The sequence below is a fragment of the Mus pahari genome, chromosome 3 (assembly GCF_900095145.1).
Source record: "Mus pahari chromosome 3, PAHARI_EIJ_v1.1, whole genome shotgun sequence".
NCBI lineage: Eukaryota > Metazoa > Chordata > Mammalia > Rodentia > Muridae > Mus > Mus pahari.
This window is the reverse complement of record NC_034592.1, coordinates 14,674,509-14,693,763: the sequence shown is the minus strand read 5'-3', so window position 1 is coordinate 14,693,763 and position 19,255 is coordinate 14,674,509. Positions and strand designations below refer to the sequence as shown.

At 50.7% G+C, this 19,255-nt stretch overlaps 2 protein-coding genes across 4 annotated transcripts in view; one reads left to right on the top strand and one right to left on the bottom strand.

Moving 5' to 3' along the window:
* The window catches only part of Brd3 (bromodomain containing 3), a 30,558-nt gene extending 17,208 nt beyond the window's left edge, over nucleotides 1–13,350 (top strand). For 2 of the 3 annotated variants that reach the window (XM_021192423.2, XM_029536187.1), the window contains exons 7-12: nucleotides 1,958–2,086; nucleotides 4,568–4,759; nucleotides 5,982–6,223; nucleotides 8,704–8,996; nucleotides 9,825–9,950; nucleotides 10,507–13,350. In XM_021192423.2, coding sequence (XP_021048082.1) covers nucleotides 1,958–2,086; nucleotides 4,568–4,759; nucleotides 5,982–6,223; nucleotides 8,704–8,996; nucleotides 9,825–9,950; nucleotides 10,507–10,622 — 1,098 coding nt within the window. In that variant the 3' untranslated portion in view covers nucleotides 10,623–13,350. Of the gene's footprint in view, nucleotides 1–1,957; nucleotides 2,087–4,567; nucleotides 4,760–5,608; nucleotides 5,660–5,981; nucleotides 6,224–8,703; nucleotides 8,997–9,824; nucleotides 9,951–10,506 lie in introns of all 3 variants that reach the window. The other variant, XM_021192422.2, reaches the window with a different exon arrangement.
* A 1,457-nt stretch (nucleotides 13,351–14,807) lies between these two features.
* On the bottom strand, nucleotides 14,808–16,551 carry Brd3os (BRD3 opposite strand). The gene is made up of 2 exons (XM_029536601.1): nucleotides 16,183–16,551; nucleotides 14,808–16,070 (listed from the first exon to the last, which is right to left on the bottom strand). The coding sequence occupies exon 2, from the start codon at nucleotides 15,614–15,616 to the stop codon at nucleotides 15,362–15,364; it is 255 nt and encodes an 84-aa protein (XP_029392461.1). The 5' UTR covers nucleotides 15,617–16,070; nucleotides 16,183–16,551; the 3' UTR covers nucleotides 14,808–15,361.
* Between the last annotated feature and the right edge of the window lie 2,704 nt (nucleotides 16,552–19,255).

The following is a 19,255-nucleotide window of genomic DNA, read 5'->3' as shown; positions in this document are numbered from 1 at the left end:
AGAGAGAGAGAGAGAGAGAGAGAGAGAAGGGGGGGGGGGACACACACAAAGAACAGAGGCCACAAGCTCAGCTGTGCCATCCCCACACCGGCGTTTCCTAGAGTCTCTGTCTTGTTCTGGTTTTTGTGGTGTCCAGCCAGGTCAGATCTTGGCAGGCGTGAGGGTGGACTTGAGTTTGTGAGGAGACCCTGGGAGATGATAATACAGCTGGGCTTGGCTCTTCCTAAAGGAAGCTCTGCTGACTTCCAGGCAGTTGCTTGTTTCATCCAGGCATCCTTTCAAAGGCAGTGGCTTCTGCTGAAGCATCATGGCGCCTGAAGCAAAATCTCCCAGTTGAAGCCTTTTGTCCTAGATAGTAGTGAGTATCGGGGACAGGTAGGCCTAGCCACGTAAGAAAGTGTTTATGCCTGTGCTCATTTGAGTAAAAAATGAAGTAAGCAATTGGGCCTGTCCAGCAGGGCTGGGGTGAGGAAAAGGGCCCTGGGAAGGAACCACGTTGTCCCAGAGCTGCTGGAGGCCTCGGTTTACTCTGCCTGGCCACTGCTGTGCAGTTGCATGGAGTTCTGGAACTTTGCTGGGGGTTCCAGTGTTTTGGCTGTACTGGGACAGAGTAATTCTGTTTGGTCGCCCTCTCATTTGTCCAAGATGAGGTACCTTTGGGAGTTCGGTTCACTGGGAAGTCGCCATCTGCTTTGTTCTGGCTTACGGGGAGGCTATGTGCTTACCCAGCTGCTGCTTGCGTGGCTGAGCCCGACTGGCACAGCCTGGGAAAAGACTTTAGCAGAAGAGTCCAAGTCTAAAGACAGAAAGACTAAGAAAGGCTATACAGTAAAGGAGGAAGTACTGAATATGTTATGGATGTAATTTTTGTTTTAGATTTGTGTATATGAGTGTTGGCCTGCGTGTGTGTATGTGCACCATGTGCATGTCTGGTACCCACCGAGGTTAGACGGTGTTGGATAGATACCCTGGAACTGGAGTTATAGATAGTGGCCATGTGGGTGATGGGAACTGAACCCAGCTCTTCTGCAAGAGTAACAATTGCTCTTTAACACTTAACCAGCTTTCCAGCACCCAGTACAGTATAGCTTTTAATGATAAAGCTTAAGGAGAGATTGTCCCAGCATGTATCATGTTAGTTCCAGGAGTTGTCCAGATCCGTATCACACCAGTTCCAGGAGGCGTTTCTCCAAGCAGCCATCTGCTGAGACATGAGTGTCTTTGGGCACAAGGGCCAGGCCTGTTACTGAGATCCCTCCACTGTGTAGGAACACATATCCAATCAGGGGTTGGGGTGGGTGCTTAGCCCCCAGATCTCTGGCTCTTCCTGCTCCCCACACCCTCATAAGCAGGTTAAAGTATGCCAGCCCAGTCCCTACTGGTCTGCCCTGCCCAGCTTTGTGTGCCTGTGTGACCTTGCCCAACCTGCATCTGCTGGGACTGCTTGGGCTAGATGAGTGGAGTTTGAGGGGCTTTGTCCCCATGATTGTCAGCATTGGCTCCACAGACCTGCCCTGCCCTCTACCCTTGCACAAGCTCAGAGCGGCCTCTGGGCCTAAGACATAAGCAGCAGGTTGGTAAGAGCCCTGATTCCTCCCAGGAAAGGCTGTCTTCTGTAAACTGAATGGTCTTCCCAAGATTGGGATTAAAATTCCCCTAAAGCTCCCAACACCAGAACCTTCTGCGATACACGCCATGTGGAACTGGAAACTCTAAATGAGGATGGGGTTGGTGTGAACCTTATCTCCCAATCTTTCTCCCATTCAGTGGCTCTCTCCTTGAAGCCTAGATGTTTCTTGTTGAACCTCTTACTCCGTCCCCGAGGGTTCCCTCCTCTAAGGACCCTAAGCTAATTGCCAGATGCCCTGACTGGCAGTTGGCTTGGTGGCCATGGGATGTTCTGAGGATCTAAGTTTGTCCCCTACATGGTCTGCTCACACCTTGTTGCTTGTTACAGAGGAAGATGGATAGCCGCGAGTACCCAGATGCACAGGGCTTCGCTGCTGATATCCGGTTAATGTTCTCAAATTGTTATAAGTACAACCCTCCAGACCACGAAGTGGTGGCCATGGCCAGGAAGCTCCAGGTAAACCAGGGCTGGGTGTGTGATTAATAGCTTCATTATGCTGTGGGCATAATGGAGGCCCTTAGATACAGTCTGAGCACACCGGGACATGATGCAGGTCTCCAAAACATCCCCAGCAGGCAGGCCTCTGAGGCAGCTTGCTTCTACAGCCCACTTTACCTTTGTGGCGGTGAGATCCTGCTAATCATAGAGTAGATTCCAGGATACATAAGTAAACTGGCAAGGTGCAGGCTGGGATGGGAAGGTGGGAAGCAGGCAGTGGCCTCTGTGGCTGCAGAAGCCCATGCCTGGCTGTCCTATCACAGCCTGTCCGTTTGAGGTTGGTATACCCTAGTGAGGCTGGTGGGTGAACGTTCTACTGAGGTGTTAAAGCAGAGCTGGGTTGGTTCACAATGACAGCGGCTCTTAGAGAAAAACCATAGGCTGTCTTAAGGAGAGATCAGAGTGTTCTTGTGTAGCCTTCAGTGCCAGTGTGAGCGATCCACACGGTCTCACCCAGGGGGTGTGAATACTTGTATGTACATGTGGTGTACTGCCAAGGACCAGGTGCTGTATAGAACACCAGGATTTTATTGGAGGAAGTTATCAAAAGACTTTCCTTTTGGTGACAAAGGTAAAGATTATGAAGTTTTTTAGCACCTGAACATTTTTATTTTGGTTTTTGGTATTTCGGGGTTTGTCTTGTCTTGTTTTGTTTTTTAAAGATTTATTTATTTATTATATGTAAGTACACTGTAGCTGTCTTCAGACACTCCAGAAGAGGGTGTCACATCTTGTGACGGATGGTTGTGAGTCACCATGTGGTTGCTGGGATTTGAACTCTGACCCTTCGGAAAAGCAGTCGGGTGCTCTTACCCACTGAGCCATCTCACCAGCCCCTTGTTTTGTTTTTTAAATGTTATTGTTGCTGCTTTTAACTGAATCTGAGAGACTGAAAGATGGCTTAAATGGTTAAGAGCGCTTGTTACTCTAACTCCAGTTCCAGGGTATCTGACGCTCTTCTAGCCTGTAAGCAGTCCATGCATGTGGTTCATATATATACATGCAGGCAAAACACACATAAAATACACATTTTAAAAAATCTTTAAAATAGAGTCTTGTTCTGTAACTTAGGCTAGTCTTGAATTTGTAGCTATCTCAGTTTCCTGAGTTTTGGTATTACAGGTGTCCCACTACACCTGGCTTGGGGACCCAGAATGTTCTATGAGCATTTCTTAGTTCCCTAACAACCATCTTGGGTTATGAGGGTTGGTGGGCAAACCTTTTTTCCCACTTGTGGGTCCTCCTAGTGTTTCTCACCTCCCTTTGAAAGTGGCCCCGGCGAGGGAAGGAGAGCCGCTGTGCGGCATAAGGTCTCCTCAGCGCTGGCTGTGTCCTGCTTCTCCGGGGCAGGCCCTGCCGACTTGATCTATGTGGACTTGCGTGCTGTGGACTCCAAAGGCATTGTCATACAATGTCAGAGGGCACTGTGCTGCTAAGAGCCAGACTGGCAGCCAGGCGGTAGTGTATGCCTTGACGCAAGCAGAGACAGGTGGTCTCTGAGTTCAAGGCCAGCCTGGTCTAGGAAGTGACTTCCAGGAAAGGTAGGGCTACACAGAGAAATGCTGTCTCAGAAAACAAAAGAAAACGGAGGCCAGCTGTCCTCCAGAAGGTGATTGTTAGCCACCCAGCCATAAAGCATAGGAGCCTTGATACCAGTGCTTTTGAGTAGCCACCACTGTTAATTTTATGGATTGTGCTCTGGGGCCTGTAGTCCAACACCATAGTGACTTGCCGGGAGTAGCTGCCCACACCTCTGACTTGTTAGTTTGGGATCTAAGGCTTGGGAGGAGTCTAAGTGCACACTCAAAGTAAGCACTTTGGGAAGCTGGGCTCCAGCCTGATGGGTGTGCATGTGTGTACATGCTCACACATGTCTGGGTAGGTCCAGTGTGTGAACAGACGACAGGAACATCCCCTCATCCCTTTCCACTCATGGTAGAATTGTTTTCATCAAGGGTTTCCAAGGAATTGCTCCTGCAGCAGCTGCCAGGGGCTTTTTAAAACTTGGCTTTGCTAGAATGTAGCTTTCCCCATGTTGGCACTCTGGTGTGAGGTGTGTCACTACAGTCAAAGCCCAGGGATGGGATCAGATGAGATAGGAGCCAGCTCCAAGGACTCTGTGGCTGGGGTCCCTGCTGGTCTTAGGGCTAAAGGAAGGACACTCTTGGAGGAGCCAGGGCTGCCCGGCTGTGGGGCTGTTTTTGCCTCCTGGAGAAGACTTGGAGGTTTAGTCACAGGGAGCTGTGTGCTATACTCTAGAAAGCCAGCTCTGTGATTGGCTGGCCTCTCTCCCTCATTTTAGGCCTGCACTGAGGAATTGCTTGCCCCTTTGCAGAGCCCGAGCCATGTGTGGTGTGGTGCCACTGAGGTGCATCTTAATATGCTAGAGAGGCTGCCTTGCAGGTGTGCATGTGTTGAGATGTCCCTCTTTTTCCCCAGGATGTGTTTGAGATGAGGTTTGCCAAGATGCCCGATGAGCCCATGGAGGCGCCTGCGCTGCCCGCTCCCACAGCCCCCATCGTGAGCAAAGGGGCTGAGAGCAGCCGCAGTAGTGAGGAGAGCTCTTCAGATTCAGGCAGCTCAGACTCAGAAGAGGAGCGAGCCACTCGGCTGGCTGAGCTGCAGGAGCAGGTGAGGATAACCACCTCTGCTGCTTTCCACTGGGTATGGGCCACCAAGCCTAGCTGCCTGAGCTGACCCCTGGCCGGCCATCCCTTTTCCTTTCCTTGACCTGCTGCAGCCCTTGTCTGTGCTGGTGGAGTAGTCTCTGGTGGGGTTGCTCACAGAACCTTCCTGGGTCTGAGGAGGCTGGAGTCTGACACCCAAGAGCACACAGGTGGCTGAAAGCACTTGTGTGCCTGAGTCATTCTTGGGTCCCTGGGGGCGGGGCTCTCCAGAAAGGCCTGGGGGTCATACACAGGCCACAGAAATGCCTTTTAAGTAGCAGCTACAGTGGGTGTGCTCCAGGCTTCAAGAACCCCTCAGAGCCTGTCTCAAATTTGTGCCTCAAATGCCCTCCTCTGCCTCAGTCTCCCTGCTGTGCAGAATGAGGTGACCTGACTGTTCTGAGGAACAGTCCAAGTATATGAACTACTTTCCCAGGTGTGAAGTCAGAGCACAACCACCAAGACAGTAGTGTGTGTAAGCAGGTGGCTCCAGGGGGAGGCAGGGCTCGGAGAGTAGAGTGTCTCCAGACGGAGCTGCGTGTCAGACTCTGGGATACTGAGGTCATGGAGCAGGGAATTGGCCTTGAAGTGTGTGGCCTTAGGGCTGCTGAGTCCTTCCCACTGCATGGTACCTTCCCCTGTTGGCTATGGAGCTTTTCCTGAGGTACCCAGGAGCCACGCAGGCCACCTGCTTACCTGTACATGGTGGGTCGTGGCCCCTCCCCGAGACATGAGTGCAGCACTCTGTCTTGCCAGCTGCTGGTCGGGCCACGGGAGGATGAGCCTCTGTCATTGTCTCACTTTGATCCCGCAGACTGGCTGCGGAGCCTTCCAGGATCAGCTGTTGAATGTCTCCTCTGTGCAGGTGCTTACACTAGTCCTCTCATCTGAAAGATAAGCATTAATGACGAAAGTATTAGCCGCTATTACCAAGTTCCTCCTGTGTCACCTGCCCCAAGCCCAGCCTATGAGCAACCACCCTGGGAGGTGGGTCCCTGTCCCCCATAGGTGAGGGAACAGGTTCAGAAGGTGACATGACTCACCAGCAGGCACAGAGAGGGGCAGAGTGGGCTGGGAAGTGCTTCCCTGCATCTCTCTGGCTTCCAGAGGCAGTGGGGTCATAGTGAGGCAGCCACAGGGGTGCAGCCCTGCCCGGAGTACCCACTTAGCCGCTTGCTCTTTTCTAGCTGAAGGCCGTGCACGAACAGCTGGCTGCCTTGTCTCAGGCCCCAGTGAACAAACCAAAGAAGAAGAAGGAGAAGAAGGAAAAGGAAAAGAAGAAGAAAGATAAGGACAAAGACAAAGAGAAAGAGAAGCACAAGGCCAAGTCCGAGGAGGAGAAGAAGGCCAAGGCAGCCCCAGCAGCCAAGCAGGCCCAGCAGAGGAAGGCTCCCACCAGGAAGGCCAACAGCACGACTGCAGCCAGCAGGTGGGTGGTCACCTCAGGCCCTCAGACCTCCTAAGGGCACAAGGCCTGCCAGGTCTGGGACACGGAGCCTTGGCTCCATGGCAGCTGGGCTGGGGCTTTGGGGACGAAGAGGGTTCTCTGTAGCTAGGTGGGAGCGGCGGCTGCTGTCGGCTCGCGAGCGGGAGGGCAGTGGGTGCTGGGTACGGGACTTAGGGGAGGCTTGCAGACGGCTTCCTTGGGTGGAGTTGATACTACTGGGGGGAAAACTGAGAGGATGTGTGAAGACTGCCGAGTGCCCTGCTTTGGTAAGGCATCCTCAGAGGAAGGGGTCATGTTGTGGCCATTGTGGAGGACAAGTTCTTGGGCAGAGGTCATGGAAGCAAAGCCTTGGAACAGTGGTGCTGCAGGATGTGGCAGCAGTGAGGCTGATGGCTTAGAGGGCTGCTTGGGAATGGGCTGGGAAGGCTTGAGTGCCTAGGTTCAGGGGAACAGTGTGTGCAGCCCTGGAACCATGCAGGGTGGGCCTTTCCTCCTTCTTGCTCTCTCCCTTGGAAAGGATATAGAAGCCAGCATTTTTTCATACTTTGTGTGGACTTGGAATCTGTATAATGCTGATCCCCTGAATGGTACTGTATAATATTTCAGAGTCCCTAGGGACAGTTTTCGAGAAGACTGTTCACCTCTTTTCTATTTCCTGGCAGTTGAGTGTGTTGGGAGACTCCTCCACTCTACGCTCTGTGGCCTGGCTTTAATGCGTACATCTATCTGCAGGACTGAGATAGACAGCTGACATCTGGTCAGACTCTTTGTCAGGATCCAATCTCTTCTAGATAACAGTCCTTGACCGGAAGGAAGCCTTCCCTGTTGTCCGTTTTGGTGTTTGTTTTGTTTTGTTTGGGACAGGGCTTCTTTGTCCTGGAGCTCACTGCTCACAGGCTGGCCTCAAACACAGATCTACCTGTCTCTGCCTCCTGAGTGCTGGGATCAAGGTGTGCACCACCACACCTGGACCTGCTTTAAAAAGTTTTTTAAAAAATATTTATTTTTGCCAGGCGTGGTGGCGCACACCTTTAATCCCAGCACTTGAGAGGCAGAGGCAGGTGGATTTCTGAGTTCGAGGCCAGCCTGGTCTACAGAGTGAGTTCCAGGATAGCCAGGGCTATACAGAGAAACCCTGTCTCGAAAAAAACCAAATAAATACATACATAAATAAATAAATAATAATAAAAAATATTTATTTTTATGTGTTGCCTGCATGCATAGCTGTGTACCATGAATATGTGTCCCCCTCAGAAGCCAACAGAGGATGTCAGATCCCTGGAACTGGAGTTTTAGGTAGTTGTAAACTGCTGTGGGCACTGAGATCCAGATCTTCTGTAAGAACAAATCTCTTCAGCCCCCCCCCCCCCCTTAAACTCTTTAAAATTACTTGTAGTGCTGCATAGGCACGGTGTCATACATTGTTAATCCAAGCACCGAGGAGCCAGAGACGATCTCCGTGAGGTCAGGACCAGCCTGGTCTACAGAGTGCATTTCAGGCCAGCCAGGACTATATATTGAGAACCTGTCTTAATAAATAATTAGAAAATCTTAGCCGGGCAGTGGTGGCGCACGCCTTTAATCTCAGCACTTGGGAGGCAGAGACAGGTGGATTTCTGAGTTCGAGGCCAGCCTGGTCTACGGAGTGAGTTTTCAAGGACAGCCAGGGCTACACAGAGGAAACCCTGTCTCGAAAAACCAAAAAAGAAAAAGAAGAAAATCTTTGTGTGTGTGTGTGTGTGTGTGTGTGTGTGTGTGTGTGTACACACCACAGTGTATATGTGGAGGTCAGAGGACAGTCTACAAGAGAGGATTCTCCCATTGCAGCATGTATATACTGGGGATTGAACTAGGATTTACAAGCCTTCATCCACCAAGCTGTCTCACCAACCCTGTCGCCTTCTTTGTAAAAATACAGTATAGCCATGTTTGGCTTTCCCTACCATCTCAGAGACAGGGTTTTACTGCCATCTTGCCTGTAGAGTTTGCATGGTGTGTTTTACCAGCTTGGTAACTTTATCACTGAAGGTCTTGTTTCTCATGTGACCATCTCTTCCTTTTCCATCAGCCACTCACACTCAGTGACTGACACACTTGGACTGCATCGACCATGTCATCACACTCTCTTTCCCTGGCCTTTTCTCTTCCTTTTCAAATTTTAAATAGTATGACTGTAAAGATCTGGTTTTGACCTATTAGGTTTGAGAGGTGGTAAGTAGTTCCTGACTGAACCCTGGGCCAGGAAGCAGCTATTGTGACCCCGAAATAGGGTCTTGCCTGTCTCTGGCAGGCAAACTAGACATCCTCAGACAGTTTGCCCAGCTCTCGTTCCTGAGGAACCTTAGGAAACCTCTAGGGGAGAGAACAGTCTTTAGTGAAGGTAAAGGGTGAAAGGGAGAAAAGAAAGGTTGTGGGATAGGTAACTGAGACTCAACACCACGTGGCTCCGTCTTCTGCCTCAGACAGCTCAAGAAGGGCGGCAAGCAGGCGTCTGCATCCTATGACTCAGAGGAAGAGGAGGAGGGCCTGCCCATGAGTTATGATGAAAAGCGGCAACTTAGCCTGGACATCAACCGGCTGCCTGGCGAGAAGCTAGGACGTGTGGTGCACATCATTCAGTCTCGGGAGCCCTCTCTTCGGGACTCAAACCCAGACGAGATTGAGATTGACTTTGAGACCCTGAAGCCAACCACGCTGCGGGAACTGGAGAGATATGTCAAGTCTTGTTTACAAAAAAAGCAGAGGAAACCATTGTGTAAGTTGTCTGGGAGAGCATGGTTCTGGTAAGCTCTGCAGCCCCTGAGAGCAGGCACTGGGCCCACAGCTGCCTTGGTGTTTGAGCCTGCCTGCCCACCACAGGCCCCAAGGACAGCTGTGCTCAGCCAGTGCGTCGTGCTGTCACATCCTCTTCCCTGTTCTCTGGTAGGGAAGATTCGTATTGGGCCCCAACTGGCCTGTCGTGAGAAATAGGATGTGGGGTTGGCCCAGCCCATTCATTCATTCACGTCCAGGTAGGGCCCTTCTCACACCCCTTTCCTAAGGCTCCTTCTGGGACTTTGGCTATACGGAAGAGTCCCATTCCCTTCACTGATTGACATGTATAGAATCTCCACAGGATGGATCCTGACCCTAGCTAAAGTGCACCCTGAATTTGATAGTTTCAGCAGACAGGGACCAGCCACTACCTGGGTCTGTGGGTGCTAGAAGCTGGGAGGAAGGCAGCCCCTCACTATTTAGGCTCATGCCAACCTATGTGTGGCATGAGTGGGGAGTATTTGGTCCTTGATCACTCTGGAAAAACAAGCTTGAGGAGGAGGGTGATCCAGGGGCCAGGGAGTGAAAGCTGAACTCTTTCCTAGACCATGGCAGTCTGTGAGGCTCAGGCAGGAGGAGCCAGGGAGGAGGATTGATGAGGCTATTCGGGAGCACTCGGTAGATGTGGTGTGGCAGTGGTGGTTCCAAGTCACCCTGCCATTTCCTGCTCCAGCTCCCGTGTCAGAGATACATGATCCTGCAGCAAGGCTGGTGGTGGTGCATGCACTGGTGTGTGGGATTTATGTTTCACCACTCACTCACTCCACAGCAACAAGCGGGAAGAAGCAGGCAGCCAAATCGAAAGAGGAGCTAGCTCAGGAGAAGAAAAAGGAGCTGGAGAAGCGACTGCAGGATGTCAGTGGACAACTGAACAGCAAAAAACCCACTAAGAAAGGTAATCATTGTGGGCAGGAGAACATGTCAACCTCCTAACACCTCCTAGCCTTTAGCAGCAGGGTCATCTTTGGGCGTTGGGGTGGTTGCAGGTAGGGGTGTGTGAGAGTGTATGTGTGTGTGTGTGTGTGTAACCTTCTAAAGGTCTATGCAGTTGGGCTCTTGGAAAGACCTCCTTGGGGTTGGTCTTGATGCTGAGGGCCTGCTCACTCCTAAGCATGGGTCACCAGCTTGTAGAAAGTGGCGGGTTTCTGGCTTTCTAACCCAGCATGTTAAATGGGTACAGTGAGCAAGCACTGTCTCCAGTCCAGGGCTTCTGCATTGGGTTTGCTAGGCCTTAGATTTGGGTGAGTAGGTATTTTGTCCCTTCCTTTTCCTTTGGCTTCAGAGATGCTCTAGAGCAGCAGGATGTATAGGTGCTGGTCAGAGTCTGAGACCAGTGGTCAGTGGGGATCCTACCTAGACAAGTGTCTTAGTGCAGCCTTGTACCCAGACAGGTGACCTGTGACAGTGTGGTACACTGCTCAGCAAGGGTCTCCCCTCCTGTGTCATTGCAGAGAAGTCCAGCTCAGCTCCCTCAGGAGGCCCGTCAAGGCTCAGCAGTAGCAGCTCCTCTGAGTCTGCGAGCAGCAGCTCCAGTGGGTCGAGCTCCGACAGCAGTGACTCAGAATGAACTCAGACTGGGACAGAGCTGGACAGATGGACGTGGTGCACGCCAGCGCAGTGTCCCCTCCTATGGTTAATATACTTTCGTTCCATGGTGTGCAGGTTTTCTTTTACTTCAGTGTTAATGATCTCTTCCAGCTGTGCTCTAGTAGGGCGGAGAGCCTCACACATGCACCAGACCCACGAGAGGGCCGCGCTCCGCGGGGGAAATGCCTTTGCAGCTCCGTTTAGTTGTTTGGAGACTGCGCCTGGGATGCTAACCTGATGGCCATAGACACGGTGGGCTGGAGGCGTGGCTGGACCTGCCCAATCCCTCCTCAGGCCCAGCCTCTCCCTTAGTAACTTGAAGGAAGCCTTGCAAGGGTGTTTCTCTGGAATGGGTTCCTCGTTTGAAAGCTGTTAGAACACTAACAAGCAGGTTACTTCTCTCCGCAGGGGCTGGACAGATGTCTCAGCCCATGGGAACCAGCCTGGGCCCTAGTGGAGGGTCCTGGGAGCTGCAGACCAGAGCCTTACATCTCTGGGTTGGGTGTGGAGGAAGAGGGGTGCTGAGTTTCCTGGTCCTTTGACTGTGTGTGCAGTGTGCAGATTTTGGGACACCGAAACTTTTACCTCAACTTAAGGGAATAAAAACAAACAAAAAAAAGATTAAAAAAAACTTTTTTGTAAGTTCATCCATTTTCTACAGAAGTCCAGCCCAGCATCCCCACTTTGCTAGTGCTGCCCGGCTGCCACCGCCTAACACTCTGAACCACCACCCCAGTTTTATGTATATATAAATACTTTATTTATTAACATCATTGGTCATTTTTTAAAAAAGAAAAAAGAAAAAAAAGAAGAGAAAAACCCGTAAATAAGTGCATTGAGAGGATGCTGTTCTCTGCGACAAGGAGACAGGCCCATGGCGGTGTGCCCCTGGTGCTGGTGCTCATCACGGCTGGCTTCTCTGGGCTCAGTGGCTGATTTTTTTTGTTGTTGTTGTTTGTTTTAATGAAATGTGGGGACTCTGCAAGCGTAGACACCCTTCAGCTGCAGCACATCTTCGTCTTATATTATCTGTTCAGTTTTTTCTTACTAACTTCTGGTCTTTTAAAAGACATCAACGGAGGAACCTCGGTTCTTCAACACAAGCTTTTTTGTATGTAAGCTGAGAGAAAAGTCATGTATATCAGGCCTAGGTCTTGACATTTAATTTTCTATTGTAAAAAGGAATAATATACAGAGTTTAACGGAAGGTCCTGTTCAGTTTGTTGTTTTGGGGGCTGCCGAATGGCTTTGGAATGCAGGCTCAGCCTGGATTATCTCTGAGCGTTGGGGCCTCAGCCAGGAGCGCACTGGCCAATCTCCCAGGCCTGGAAGCACTTGCCACTGCAGTGTGCAGAGGCTCGCCTTGACCTTTCTGCTTTTGACACGGGTCCCTGTTCAAGAATTTCCAGTTAGCCCCAGAAGAGACTGGTTCTCCTGACCCCCACCCGAGAGCTGCCGAGTGCAGGGCCTTGTGTTGTGTGGTTTTACTTCGGGTGGGGATGGTTCTTGCGGTTTCTTCCATTGCTTCTAGGCATAGCCAAGGACTCGTCCCCACCATCCCTACATGGGAGATATTTAAAGTTTCTAAAGTCCATCCCACCAGCCCTCCATGTGCACAGGCAGTGGGTGTCAAGCTTGGGAAGTGGCTGGCTGGCTGGCTGGCATATCTAGACGCCTGGTGAGTTATCAGCCAGTTAAACTTGTAAGCCAGTTTTGTTTATAATAAAGATATAAGTGGATTTTAAGGTTCCATTTTTTTTAAGGTTACCCTTGTTTTTCAAAGGTATTTTTTAAACAGATCTTTAATAGAATATTTAAGCTGTGACTGTAAGAAATAAACAAGAGTAAACTGACAGACCTTCCTTCACATGGGTCTCAGTGGTGGCCTACCATGACAGCTTAGCTGGTGTGCCTAGGCAGGGCACACACAGTGCCTGGGCACATGTAGAGTGATTGCCCCTGTGAGCTGCTAGGCAAGCAGATTCTGGCTCTGAGGTGATGTCCCTGCAGCAGGGTGGTGGTACAGAGCTGGGCATGGGGTGGAGGTCTGGCATTCCTGTGGCTGTGGTCCCTACTAAACAGCCTTGGTCATTGGTGCTTTTAACTTTTTTTTTTTCTTTTTGTCCAGACTTAAATTGTTTTGTCTTCAGAGTTTTGGAGGACCCCGGTCCCCACAACTGCCATCCCCTTCTGTGAGTTACATACAGGGACTTAGACTGTCCTGTGCAGAGGTGGAGGGCAGCTGTCTGCAGGCTTCCTAGAGGTCACATGCCGGGCTGGGGTGGGCACTTGGCAGAGTGCTCGGGGTTCAGACCTCCACAGGCTGAGTAGCTCAGCTTGCTTACAGACTGGAGACATTTTCTTGTGTGGTTTTCTGGGTTTTGTCCTTCTGCAGCTGTCATGGCTTTACAGTCACTTGGGAAATGCAAGCCCACTGTTAAAGCTTTGTCCTGTTCATCACTGTCCCTGCTCCTGGCATAACACTTCCAGAAGCTTTCCTTTTTTATATATATATCTATATCTATATATATATATTTAAAACTTTTCTTTTCTGTATGATGTGCATGCAAGTTTACCGTAACTTTTCTTAAACTTTTTAGTGCCGTTTCTAGTATATTCCTGTAAATGTCAGTTACTGAAAATGAGTCCATTGTAAGTAGTTTAGCTTGTTTTTTGCAATGCCGGCCTCAACACCACAGAGTAAAAAAGCGGTAGGAAGTACTCTGGTGTCTCTGGTAATCATGAACCTTTCTCCTAGGGTGTTTGTTTTGTTTTCATAATAAAAAGGGAAAGAAGATTGTGTCTGTGTGGTGCTCTTTGCTGCAGTGCCTCTTTGTAAGGGCACATGGCGAGATCCTTACACTTCACCTCTTTTTTTTTTTTTTTTTTTTTTTTTTTACACTTCACCTCTTAATAGTTCTCAGTAGGACTGCTGTGAGTTCTTTAAGGCCAGCCCACTACACGGTACACACGAACACACAAAGCGCTTGAGCAACTGCTGTCCTGTCATGGTGCTGGGGTACGGGAGTCCTTAGCAGTCCTCATTTAGACTGCCTGCCGTCCTAAGTGAGGTCATGCCTCTCCTGAGGTCTCACTATGTCCATACCACCTGTTCCTTGCTACAGTCAGCTGACAGGTTACTTGTGGGATAGGCTTCCAAGTGTAGTGGGCTCAGTGGAAATGTGTTAGAACATATAAAGAGCCCTATACTGCTCACTACTATAAGTTGGCCGTGGTGTGGCTTAGGCACAGTGAAGGAGGAATGAGAAGCCTGGAGAGGAGGGTCACTGGGCTCTAGGGAATGGCCGTCCCATCCAGAGTGGATCAGGCTACCTTGGCACTCTTCCTGACACTAACCCTTCTCATCAGACTATGTCTTTTGGCATTGGCCTGGCCTCCTAGCACAGATGGCATCCTCTGCAGTGTAAGCAGCTTAGTGGCTTCCCAGTGTCCTACATGGAGCGTCACTGCTGTGTGCTGCCCATATCTGCTACCCACCTGAAGACAGGCCCAAGTGCTCACAGTCTTAACACAGTCTGTGATCTGCCTCCAAATTAATGTGCAGTGTCTGATTCAGACAGACGGCCTTGGGTTAGGATAATGTGTGAGCAGGTAGTGGGAATTCCAGATACACACGAAGCTTGCTTGCGGCACTTCAATTGAACTGAAACTTGGAACAGTTTCCAAGTGTTAGGCCCCCAGGTCAGGCCAACCAACCCATACTGTATGATGAGCTTCCTCTACATTTACAGGAATATATTATAAAAGTCTAACCCATTCCCTCGATTTCTCGCGGGACTGAGCCAAAGGACCTAGGCTCCTCAGGAGGCTCCAGCTAGTCAGGCTGGACAAAATGTTTGAGGGATGCACCATATCCTGATAGTTGTAGCACAAATGTGTACATCTGCAAGGAGAGAGAGCCCAGTGAACCCAAGCTATGGATGAGACATGACTTTTGCATATGTTACAAGTCAGGTGTCATCTGCCTGATGAGTGGACAGAGCAAGGTGCACGGGAGGGTTGGTGCCTCTGGAGCAGTTTGACAGCACAGAGTGAGGAGACATGAAAACCCTTGGATGGCGGCTCTCAGCAACCACGTCACCGTTACTGTTATTTTAGAAAGCCGAGTAAACTTTTACACAAGGAGAACGAGAAAGGGAAGGAAGAGCCTTTAAGATGTTTATTTAGAAAGCTCAGTTTTGACAAAACGCATCCCCACGGTTGCATAGCCACGGGGTGGGCGGACAGTGCTAGCCTCTAAATGAGTGCCTTTGCAACCTGGCAGAAGAGGATCAATTCATCACCATCAGAGCCCACTTTCCCCACACTTGATTAGTCTTGGAATCACTTCGGGGTACATTTTGCTTAAGGACACACCTACATAAGAGGCCACATCTGGTGGCTAGTGTGGATGCTGTCACAGTGCAGTAATGTCACTACCAGCACATGTCACTAAAGGGAGCTGACTGATCCGGGACCCTGCAAGAAGAGTCCCTCCTTACCCTGGACCTGAACCTATATCAGGCAGCAGCTCATAGCGGGGGGGGGGGGGTCTCTCTTGCTTCCCTTTTGTTTGGAAGCATTTCCTGGGCTTGGGCAGTGAGAGGAACATCTAGGTACCTGTTGTACCACTAATAAAGCGTTGGATGACATTCTTGGGTGTTGGGTTTTTATATCACGGCTTGATCTTCATGGCCATCAAGGGTCTTCTCCCTGGAATTACATGATTGAGCAAAACTTAGACTGGCCAGTGTCCCTAGAAACCCCAAGCTGGTTTTTGTCTCGAACTAAGATGGCCTCATTTCCATACTGGGAGTACCACATACTGCGGCTTCTGCTCAGGTATGTACTGGGTGGTACAGACTCCAACTTCTGCTGCTGTTGTTGCCAAATGAGCAAGGACGTATCCCTGTACCGGAGGCGGGCATAGGATTCTGACAGGGCCTTCTCTGCCAGCGGGACTCGCCCACTCATCCCACAGGCCCAGGGTCCTGCACACCTGGCTTTCCTCCCAGGCCAGGAACAGCTGGCTGCTTTGCTTTGTTAACTAGTTGGCCAACAACCTTGATGGCTGTTGGGTTTGGGAGTCCTTGTTCAACTTAATAGTGAAAGTAGGTAACTTAGACCTTCCACAGGCAAGATCCTCCGGAGGGCAGGAGAATCCAAGACACATCTCCGACCATTCAGAAGCCACGTGAGAGCCATTCCAGACAAAGTGCTCTAGTGTTGACGGTGACTCCACACCACTCCTGGGAAGCCTGTCAGGTGTCCACTGCCTCTGCAATACTGCTGGGCTCAGAGAGATATCCAGAGTGTCTGCAGCAGGGGCTGGCCTGTCCACACCACTCAAAACACAATGGGGATGTGGACTAAGCGTTGGTTCAGGTCCTTTCTTCTAGCCAGTCTTCCACTCTTACCAAGGGTGACACTGCAAAGGGAAGAAATCGTTGGGAGGGGAAGGGAGTCGGGGACAGGCCCAGCATGGGCCTCACCACCAGAAGCAGCCGCTATGGGCCGGAGAGTTCAGCGAGGCTACTCACGGATGCAGCTAGCTGAGCTGAGCGGAAAGATGGACATTCGCAGGTCCCTTAATAACCCACAGACGGTTGGTGGTCCCAGGGTCTCCTCTCCGCTGGTGAGAGAAGCAAGCGGTCCTCAGCTAAGGAGCAGAGAGCTACTGGAAGGAGGAAGGATGCGAGCCCTACGCCCCAGCGGCCAGCAAAGTCACCGCTTGCCCGGATGCTCCAGCGAAGCAGCCCTTGCCACCGGCGCTCGCGGACACGCGTGGGCCTGCTGACGCAAGGGATCCAGGTCCCGGGTAGAGCCAGGAGGCCGCGGCTACGTCTCCATGGCAGCGTCGCAGGCGTGGCGAGCCGAGCGCCGAGGACCCGCCTGCGGACGGACCCATCGATCATTCTGTGGGCAGGGCCAAAGACCCAGAGGGAGAGGAGGAGCGTCCAGAGAGGGGTGGGGAAGGAAAGGGGAAAGACTGGCGGGGGAGGGGGAGCTTGGAGAGAACTTAGGTTAGGGGGCGGAGAGAAGAGGGGGAGGAGGAGCTCGAGAGAAAAGGGAGAGGGGAGGAGCTGGAAGAGAGGAGGAGCCGGAGAAAGTGGCAAGAGAGCGAGATCCAGGATAAGGAGAGAGTGGAGAGAGAGGAGGATTCCGAGAAATTTGGGAGTGTGTAGTGGGGGAAGAATCTAGGAGATGGAGAGGCTCTGGAGTGAGGAGCATGAGAGAAATGGAGGAGCTGGGAAGGAGCGGGAGAAGAAAGAGCTAGGGAGGAGAGGATGAGGATTGAGAGGAGGAGCCTGAAGAGGCGGAGGAAGAAGGGGCGTTTGGGGGAAGCAGAGTGGGCGTTACAGGAGTCCGTGGAGGGGGTGGTAAACACAAAGGGAGAAGCCAGGATAGAAAAGGAGCCTGGGGAAGACACACAGGAGTCAGGATTGGTAATGAGATGGGGCTAAGAGCTGGGGAGAAGAGCTTGGAGGCGCATGGAGGGTGAGGAGCGACGAGGAAGCCTCCTGGAGGAGATGCTGAAGAGGGAATAGGAGTTAGCATTAAGGCACCTTCCCAGTTCTCGATCCTGACATGGTTTCTGAAGCTTTTATGTTTGGGTTGGGGCTTTTGTGGTCTGGAGTTTGCCGCCACGGCCTTGGGCATGTTAGGCAAGTGCTCTAAGGCGAGGCTTTGTCTTCAGTCCTTATTTCCTTTGTGCAGTTTCCTTCTCAGACCTATTGCTGTTATTATTGACATCCCACTCAGATGATGAGCGCACTTGTTTTCAATTTATTTAATGTGGTGTGGGTTGCATCATTTCAAAAGTAGCTGTGAAACCCCGCCATTCCACATACTGCTCATTTGAATTGTCCTAAAGCCCCAGGAAAATTCAGCATACACTCCTATTAGACCCGACCAAACACTGTGACACCATGTCCATTGTTTTTCTTCATAAGATTCTATTTTCACAGTTTAGTCTGATGCCAATTAAGAACATTGACATCAGCCGGGCGTGGTGGCGCACGCCTTTAATCCCAGCACTTGGGAGGCAGAGGCAGGCGGATTTCTGAGTTTGAGGCCAGCCTGCTCTACAAAGTGAGCCTCAGGACAGCCAGGGCTACACACAGAAACCCTGTCTCGAAAAATCAAAAACAAAAAAACCAAAAACAACAACAACAACAACAAAGAACATTGACATCAGTGGGTTGTGGAGAAGGAGCAGGGTGGGATGGTGGTGGTAGGAATTTTCGAGGCAGAGGCAGGCAGATCTCTGAGTTTGAGGCCAGCTTAATCTAGGCAGTGAGTTTCAGATCAACCAAGGCTACCTAGCAAGACTCAAAAAGATAAGAGAGAGAAAAGAAAAAAAGAATATTGACACCATGGACAGCCCCAAAACAAAGCCAAAGTGCAGAATACCATTTTGTTATTGTTGTTTTGTTCTGTTTTGTTTTGTTTTTAAGATAGGGTTTCTCAGTGTAACAGCCTTGACTGTCCTGGACTTGATTTGTTGTCCTCAAACTCACAGTGATCTGCCTGCCTTGTGCCTCCTGAGTGCTGGGATTAAAGGCACCACTCCCCAGCATGGAATACCTATTTTTCCCCCCTGACTCCACTTGCTCCGACCTGCTTGCTAGCTCACTTCTTCCCTGCTCGCTTCAGCTGTATTTATTTCATGTATGTGGGTACACTGTCACTGTCTTCAGACACAGAAGGAGAGGGCATCGGATCCCATTACAGATGGCTGTGTGCCACCATGTGGTTGCCAGGAATTGAACTCAAGACCTCTGGAAGAGTAGTCAGTGCTTTTAACCGCTGAGCCATCTCTCCAGCCCCAGAATACCAATTCTTTACATGGGCATTTATCTGTTTGTCTGCCTGCCTGCCTGTCTGTCTATGTATTTGTGTGTGCATATGTGTGGTCATGCACATACCATGGTACACATGTGAAGATCAGAAGCTGGAGGGCATCTGCTCTTTCACTTGGGATGGAACTTAGGTTGTCAGTATTGGTGGCACATTCCCTTGTCACCTACTGACCCATGTCACCTACTGAGCCTGTCTCCGGGCCTTCACCTTGTTCATTCGTTTGTTTGTGTGTGTCGGGGAGTGAGTGGCATATGTGCATATGTAAGATGTGGAATTCGGAATTTGATGTGCAGGGGTTGCTTCCTTATGCCACATGGGTTCCAGAGGTCAAGCTCAGAGCGCATCTTTACCTGCTGCATCGTCTCTGCAGTTTTGAAACAGTGTCTTCCACTGAACGTAGAACATACCAATTTGGCAAAACAAGTTAGTCAAGGATTTTCCTGTCCCTGCCTCCTCAGTGATGTATGCATGCCACCATGCAAGACTGTGTTATGGGTCCTGTGAACCAACCCAGGTCCTTATGTTTGTGTAGCAAGCCCATACTGATGGGACCATTTCCCTAGCACCTTAGTGCCCTAGCTTCCCTCCTTTACAATGCTTCACTGTGTAGCCCAGGTAGCCCATGTCCTCCTTGAGTTCTTTGAGAAGTTCGAGACAGAATTTCTCTGTGTACTTGCCCCTTTCCTTTCCTTTCCTTTCCTTTCCTTTCCTTCCCTTCCCTTCCCTTCCCTTCCCTTCCCTTCCCTTCCC

Bases quoted from the DNA above. Each gene is read 5' to 3' on its own strand.
- Brd3os (XM_029536601.1), bottom strand. From the start codon at position 15,616: ATGAGTGGGCGAGTCCCGCTGGCAGAGAAGGCCCTGTCAGAATCCTAT.